The sequence below is a fragment of the Sardina pilchardus genome, chromosome 16, assembly GCF_963854185.1.
Source record: "Sardina pilchardus chromosome 16, fSarPil1.1, whole genome shotgun sequence".
NCBI classification, from domain to species: domain Eukaryota; kingdom Metazoa; phylum Chordata; class Actinopteri; order Clupeiformes; family Clupeidae; genus Sardina; species Sardina pilchardus.
In genome coordinates, this window is record NC_085009.1 from 18,110,655 (window position 1) to 18,119,029 (window position 8,375).

General features: G+C 44.0%; 1 protein-coding gene across 1 annotated transcript in view; it reads left to right on the forward strand.

The window, feature by feature from the left end:
- Positions 1-1,882: 1,882 nt before the first annotated feature.
- arhgef40 (Rho guanine nucleotide exchange factor (GEF) 40) overlaps positions 1,883-8,375 on the forward strand; it is a 41,943-nt gene continuing 35,450 nt past the window's right edge. The window contains exon 1 of the mRNA XM_062516010.1: positions 1,883-2,086. Within this exon, the coding sequence (XP_062371994.1) occupies positions 2,084-2,086 (3 nt within the window). The 5' untranslated portion in view covers positions 1,883-2,083. The remainder of the gene's footprint in view (positions 2,087-8,375) is intronic.

The window sequence follows — 8,375 nt, forward strand, 5'->3', positions numbered from 1 at the left end:
CCGAAAAGAGTATATCTTCTCTCTGAGTGATAATAATGACATTCATCTTCGTAGTTCAAGGACAGGAGATCCAAGCTCTGAAGCACTGGTCAAACTTCACAGAGGCTGAGCTCAGAGACCACAGCAGACTACTGGAGAGGTTTGGCAAAGGTAGCGTACTGTTCAGACATTTACCATGATGCTTAATAAGTGCTCTCTCCCTTTCTCACGGACATATTTCTGTCTTTGCAGGGAAGGTAGCGTTCTCTGCCTCCATTGGGGGTAGGGGCCACACAGGTCCATATAATGTAGAGACAACTCTAAAGTACAAGAATGTGCTCACTAACATAGGCAATTCCTATAACCCAGCCACAGGTAGGCCTTAGCTAAAATTAAATGTTTGTAAAAGTACATAATGAACATATATGTCAACAATTTTTGAAGAATATAACTAAATATGTACATGCAAGGCTTAATTTTACTTTACATGGAATTATAAAAGGAAGATGATCTGTGAATGAATTGTTAATGTATTGATTTTGTTTCTTTTATCTAGGAATATTTGTTGTCCCAATCACAGGAATTTACTATTTCCACTTCTGCTATCATGCTAGCCAACAGAATAGAGCAGCAATTGCCTTATACAAGAATAGCACATTGGTAGCCTCAGCCACAAGTCACGATACGGACACCACTAGCCCTGAGAACGGATCGAATGGTGTTGCATTGCAGCTGGTGGAGGGGGATCACGTCTATGTCAATCTACGAGCAAACACTTGGGTTTGGGATGGACCAAACCATGATACTGTGTTCACAGGTTTTCTGGTCAACCATTTCTGATGCAGACAAACAGCTCACACACAACATTATTTGAGAACACATACCTTGAGATTTGTTTGTCAACAATTAGAAACTGGCACACAATGTACAACTAAAAATTTTATGAACCACAATTCAGAATGTTGATCCATACAACAATGTAATTAGCCCAGATAAAATAATAATAATAAAACTTTATTCTAAAAAAACTATTTCTTGGTTGAATGAATGCCTCATTGCCTCATGTATCGTTGATGCAAGAGTGTTTCTTAGCCACTAGATGGCAGTATTAAAGCAACCTCAGAAAGCGAAACCGCACATCTCTGAAACTTATCAGGACATTGTACAGTATTTCACTGTGAACCATCATTCTGAAAACAATTACACACTTTTTTTATGAGCTAATGAGGGTTCATTGGATTCAATCATGTTCATAGCTTAAGCTATCTAAAATGCAATTTGCATTTTGCTTACTATCCATTATTGCTAAACATACTAGCCTGCATTGTATTATATAGGCTAGGCCTACTATTTCTAAATTCTGAAGGTGTAAGACTGAGTATACCCCCCTCCCCAATATCTCTTTGTCTCATCATCCCTGTATCCAACACATGCATAATATGCAGGTATGGCTACTTGGGAAAGAACGTTCTGCTTGACCTGAATTCAGTTTTGCATTGACAATACATTCATAAGACGAGTAGCCTCTGATGTTGAATTCTAAAAGTTTAATATAGAAACTATTAAACATATGTTAATGTATTTAAAAGTTGGCGTTGTGTATTTTATTCTCAAAACAGTTAGGCTACTGTGAAAGTTGTGTAACGGCATACAAATGCCATTATATTGGATACACATCAGCGTTCTTATTGTTTATTCATTTATTTTACTCTTGAGGAAAAAATGGAAACTTTGAGTTCAGCGGCAGTTAGGAGTCAGACTGTGGCACTCTTGTTAAGAAAGCGAAGGGAGGGGTACACCACTGACATTAGGCGACAGGGAAAATTTTCTCTCTCTCCCTCCCTCTCTCTCTCTCTCCGTGTCTCTGTGTGTGCTTGCAGAGTTTGGAAATAGCGGTCAGTGAGGCGCAGAGAGGGAACGGACTGAAGCGGACTCCTGTTACAATGCTGTCTTACAGACTAGGGTAAAACAAAGCTCATGTTTGCATTCACGTAGACTGTTTTTCGTAAAACCGCTTCTTTCGGTGAAAGGTGGACAGAGAAGTCTGGAAGGTCCGGCGAAGAACAAACGATCATGTAGGCTATCCAGACGTCCGATTTGAGTCATGGTAAGTCCCCTGGTATGCCGTTGTCGGCACCAGTTTCCTGCCTTTCCACTGATACATTGGACGCCTGTTGCGATACATGGTGGACCAGACAACGGTCTTAGGGGAACTATTCATTGCATTGAACTTACAGAGAAAATAAAAGTAGGCTAGTTCGTGGTGGACGTTCATCTTCCGCTGTTGTTTCGGCAGCCGAAAAAAAAATATGTTGGCATGGATATCTTCAGTCTTTGGCGCATTAATCAGAGCATTTGCACAAACCCGTTTATTGGGGGATATTCTTTCTTTCTCTTCTTCTTCGTCTTTTTTGCCTTTCTGTCTTTTTCATGACGCGTGCTTGAAAACTCTTCAAGTTCACAAATTTAACCATACCTTGCTTACCTTCGCATGCTTCTCTGAAGTCAGCAAACATAGCCTACAACAAAGCATTTGATTACAACAGTGCCATCCATGACTGTACTCGCTCCGTGTTTACTGGATCGGTGTAGCATCCATGCTTGGTTTGGAGCAGTAGTCGTTCTGACATACTGTAGCCTGTGCGATACTGTAGGCCTGACTACACGGTGGGTAGCCTACAATGGTTCTACGAACCACTTTCTCCAACGCTTCCTGCGTGTGTTGACTGTCAAAACAAAGCTCTGCCTGCTGTTAAAGAATGGGATTGAGCTGTGTGTGTGTGTGTGTGTGTGTGTGTGTGCGTGTGTGTGTGTGTGTGTGTGAGTGGGTGAGAGAATCACTGAGCATTTTTCCATTTAAGAGAAAGGTGAAAGGACATTCCAACCAACAAAATGACAAGACTGAGGTGCATTCATAGAGATAAGCCACTTGTAAGCTTCTTGTGTGTTAGTCAGATGACTAAATGTAATATGAATATGAAGATAGTGATAGATAGAGAGTGAGAGGTATCAAGGTAGGGCAAGAGAAAGAGAGCGTACAGAGAATACTTTCTAGACAGTGAGAGAATAAACCCCCATTTTTAGTATAGTGCCTGATGTTTGGTGTGTGGGATAGGGTGGAGTCCTTTGGCAGACTGAGCTGGAGAGAGGGAGAGAGAGAGAGAGAGAGAGAGAGAGAGAGAGAGAGAGAGAGAGGCCTGTTTTATTTCGGGAGACTTGGAGTACCATAGCCGTGGTTAGGGTGATGCTGCATTTTCCACAGGCAGACCTGAGCGCCAAAAGGAGAGAGGGTGAGGTTGAAAGAGAGGGAGAAAGAGAAAGAGGAAAATGTCGGAGAGACTGACTGAGTGTCCCCTGCGGAAAGAGGGACTGGAAGTTGGATGCAGGAGAGTATTGGAGGATTCAAATTGTAAAGCATGTACGCACAAGCGCGCAAATGCGCGTGCACACACACACACACACACACACACACACACACACACACACACACACACACACACACGCGCGCGCGCACACACACACACACACACACACACACACATACACACACATACACACACACACACACACACACACACACACACACACACACACACCATTCAGAGTACACCTATGTACCAGACACTAGCCACATTCAGTCATGCAAATATCCATTCGAAGTATAATTAAACCAAAAGGATTGATTTGCTGAAAATCATAGTTCCTCCGCGAGTGAGCTGTTGCCATGTGACTAATCAGTGTCAACAAAGAAATACATCCTCTTTTAGCCTACTGTAAGTACTGAGCAAGTTTACACACGTGTGCATCATAACAACGGTTTTGCAGGACAACAAATGGACGTTGAGTATGCCAGAATAGGAATCATGCAAGGCTCAAAGCACTGTGCATTCCTTAGTATGCCTAACTGTGAAGACAGACAGGTGCTGGCCGGGAGAGAGGTTGGATAAGTCACTGGTGATGTGCCAAACAAGGGATGGCTAATTAGGAAGAAATTATGTGAACGGCTAATAAAAACGACGGGGGGAAGGTCGTTATTTAAACCGAAACTTGTACGTCATTAAAATTCCATACTACTAGAGGTGTAAAAGCCCGGCTTCGGAAAGTAAAAGTCACATTAATGTTCCAACCATTCACTTAATCAGCTGATTCTAATTAGCACAACTCTTCAGCCAGGTAGAGCATCTTGAAAATCATGAAATCACATGTGTGAAGCGCACAGGTACAACCACATGACAGGACTTTTACTTTCTATTCACATCTCTGCCCCCTACCCAACCAAACAAATGCTATGAACCCAACAAAACACTATGAACTTGTATATAATTTAATCCATACTCCCAACCCAATCCAAGTCATTTGATCTTTGCCCGAAATTGATCACGCCAGCAAAATTTGAGGTTGAGAAATTTGGTCTGGACTTGTTCCATTGAGAAGGCGATGTCCATTTGAGAGCTCTGCGCACATATCAAATCGTCTGGGTGGGCTTTATACGATGATTGACAGATGGTGCCTATTCACTCACATCACCGGAGCTGTTGTACAAGATATTGACAGAACAATAATGAATTTAAAAATGATTCAGGTATTTCATTTGTCAAGAAGAGGGCTGTTCTCCCTACAGGAATCACATATTTTGTTTCTATGATGGGTTCGGTCTACACAGTTTCCCCCTGCATCGGTTTATACGCTCCATAACACACCTCAGTGATGCAGTACCAGACTCAAATTCTGAATAGAATTCAGTCTGTCTTCGTCAGGCTTCACACATTCATTAGTGTTTAAAAAAATAAATGCTTGTGTACCATGCAGGTAGAGTATAGGCTATGCTTTGGGCCTGGTGAGAGCCTAGCTGCAGAGGGCTAGACGGTATACACAGTGCTGTGCTCAGCTACTGTATGTGGGAAGCCTAGGGCCTGGTGAAAGCCTAGCTGCAGAGAGTCAGACGGTGTACGCGGTGCTGTGTACAGCTATGTGGGAAGCCCAGGGGGACGTGCAAGGGTTGGGAAAGACCAGGCAGGCAGCCTCCCTCGGCCTGGGCCTAGAAGGAGGAAGTGAGTCCCGGGGGACTGGTTAAATTTGGTTGGCTCGGGGGCGTTGCGTTGCGTTAGCCAAAGAGTTTTGGGAAAATCCGAGACGAAGGGTAGGGGACTCAGTATTTCCTAGATTCGCTCTCTCTCCATCTCCCTCCCTCTCTCTCTCTCTGCTTCTCCCTCCTGCCCCCTCTTTCTCTCCCTCCCGCCTCTCTCTCTCTCTCTCATTGTCGCTCACTCTCTCTTCCTCCCTCCCTCTTGCTCTCTCTCTCACTCTCTCTCTCTCTCTCTCTCACATGTACATCTGTTTTACATCACACTTTCTCTCCCTTGTTTCCCATCGATCTTTCTCTCTCTCTCTTTCTCTCTCGCTTTCTCTCTCTCTCTCTCCAACCCCAGCGGTTCAACCACGTTCCCCAGTTTCTATCAATCTATCTCCTTATGTTCTGTCTCTGTCTGTTCTTGCTTTCTTCTCCTCTCCTCGCTCTTTCTCTGTCTCCCTCTGTCCATTTCGCCTGGTCAGCCAAACATCTGTTTGCTGGGCGGCTTCTGCCTCTTCCGCTTTAAAAGCTCACTCTCCAGGCCCGAGAGAAAGACAGGAAGTTCAACGGAAAACTGACATACCCGTAGACACACACACACACACACACACACACACACACACACACACACACACACACACAGACTCTCACTCACTTAAACATAACACACACAAGCACGCACACACACACACACACACACACATGCACACCACACACATACACACACACACACACACACACACACACACACAGACTCTCACTCACTTAAACATAACACACACCAGCACGCACACACACACACATACATGCACACCACACACACGCACGCAAGTAGAAATCCCCCAAACACACCCATCTCACTGTCCTGTGAAGAAATCCTGTAGTGGTGCACGTAGCAGTATGCAGAGGTATCCTCATGTACCCCACAAAAGCACACACAGGCATGCAAGAGCAAACACACACACACACACACACACACACACACTAGCTCACCTCCACTAAAAAGGAGCTAGATCAACATGGCCGACCTCATCTTGACCGCATGGCTGGAGTGCAGATGAACCATTCGAGTTCCATCGAGTTCCATCGCCTGATTGTGAATACATGAGAGAGACGTTCCCCCCGTACTGGCATGAATGATGACCTGTTTTGTGTTTTTTTTTCACCCAGCATTCAGTACTTGTTTGTTATTCTACCCTATGAAATGAGGAAGGGCCCTCTGTCCTCTGCTTAGGGGCCTTTGGATTGTTCTCAGTGAGACCTTTCTCGGCCCCTTGAGGTGAAGTATAGGGTGATGGCTCTGCGCCAAACGCTCATGTATGTAGAAATGTGGCGCACCTCCGAGTGTACGAGGGACTTAAATCAACACTTCTTCTAGCGCTTTCCGTACCTCTTCCTGCGTACAGTATGTGTGTGTGTGCAGCGAAGAGTGTGTGAGAGGTGGAGGCGATAAGTGCCTCCTTCGCTGTTTAGTTCCTCGTGCACTGTCAGTTCATTTCAAGATGAGTTTTGGAAAAGACACACTCTTGTTCATCTTTTCTCACACACAAAATTCATGCACGCTTAATGTTGGCCCTCACAAACGCATAAGCGCACACACACACACACACACACACACAAACACACTCCACATCCACATCTGAAACAAAAACAAAACAAAAAAAAATACCTTCATGTCACGCAAGCACAGTTGCATGAATACATGCCTACACAGCCAGACAGCTAGACAGACACACACACACACACACACACACACACACACACACACACACACACACACACACACACACACAGAGAGACTGTCAGATAGCCAAGGTCTTGGCTTTGGGCCTACATCCAGGAAATCAATCCCTGAAGCCCGTGCCCAGGGAAATCTTTGTAAGGAGAACCTCAGTTCCTGATGAGTTAGGATTACTCTAGAGGAACCATGCTGTGCTATATGGAAATACACTAAAATATTAATATATTCAAAATGCCTGTAAAAGGATATTTTCTCTTTTATTCTATTTGTTATCTTCTCTGACTTTAAACGTCCTAACTACAACCAGAGTTCCATGGGTACAATTTATTCCAGAAGCCAATAGTTGCATATTCAGAATAACTGGCAGAATGATCTCCAGAATATTCAGTTGAAGCATTTCCAGATTTTTTATTCAAGAAGCTGCTGACATGGTGGGTTGAAAGCCCTAATGCCATCATTTTTATTTGACTCTGTTAGTCACAGCTCTGACCACTGTTCCAGAAACCACCAAACAAAGCCACCATAATACGCATCACGCCCACAGACTCACTGACACACACACACACACACACGCACGGGGGCACCTGTTTGACCAATCCGTTTAGCTTCATTCAGGGCAGAGGCCTCTTCACAAGCCCCATCAATGAGTCAGACATACAGGCCAGACAGCCAGGGAGAGAGCACTGCCCTAAACTACACCATAACACCCAGCCCCCCCTCCCTCCCCTCCCAGCCACAGTTCCCATGTGTGAACACATTCAGACTTCAAAGCGAAAAGAGGAAATGCAGTTCACAGGTTTTTTTTTGGGGGGGGGGGGAGTTCTCATTGGCTTTCTATTTTAGGGGTCGCTGTCACATGGTGTTGGCGGACCAGTGTGGGGATAATGATCTCTTGCATCCATATTCAACATACGCTCCAGTGGTCGAGATCATGATAATGTTGGCTTGCATAACACTTTCTTTATTTTTCTGTTGATGTTCTAAAGGTTTTGATTTACTGTAGATCTTGGAGGCATTCATGCACACACACACACACACACACACACACACACGCGCACGCACACACATGGATAACCACACACACACTCTGGAGTACACACACACCCACAAGCGTACATACATGACTTCAGTACTTCAGAAGAATTCTTATGATCTGACTGAAGTCATCAAAATCCAAAGTCAGGACAGCTCATTACTGTAAGTGACATATGACATATAAAAAACAGGATATATTGTTGAATACACTTACTGTAATAAGCATTGGCAGAGTCTGGTCTGCAGACTCTCATTGCTAGAAAGAGCTTCCTCCTTAAGTCACAGTAAAAATAGTTCATGCATGTCTGATATTGGGGTGCATTGCAAGCCAATGCACCTACCACCACTGATCCAAACCAGTTCAATAACCATTGAACAAAACCAAAGCACATATCACTGTAAAATCAATGCACCTATCAATTATTCACCTGCTCAATCTGGGGTTGGCTTGCATACTTTATTAATTACATTCCAAAGTTACTGTAAGTATAGTAAGACTTAGATTTATTGAAAAAGTTGATCGATTCCAGGAGTAGTTTAGTTGGATAA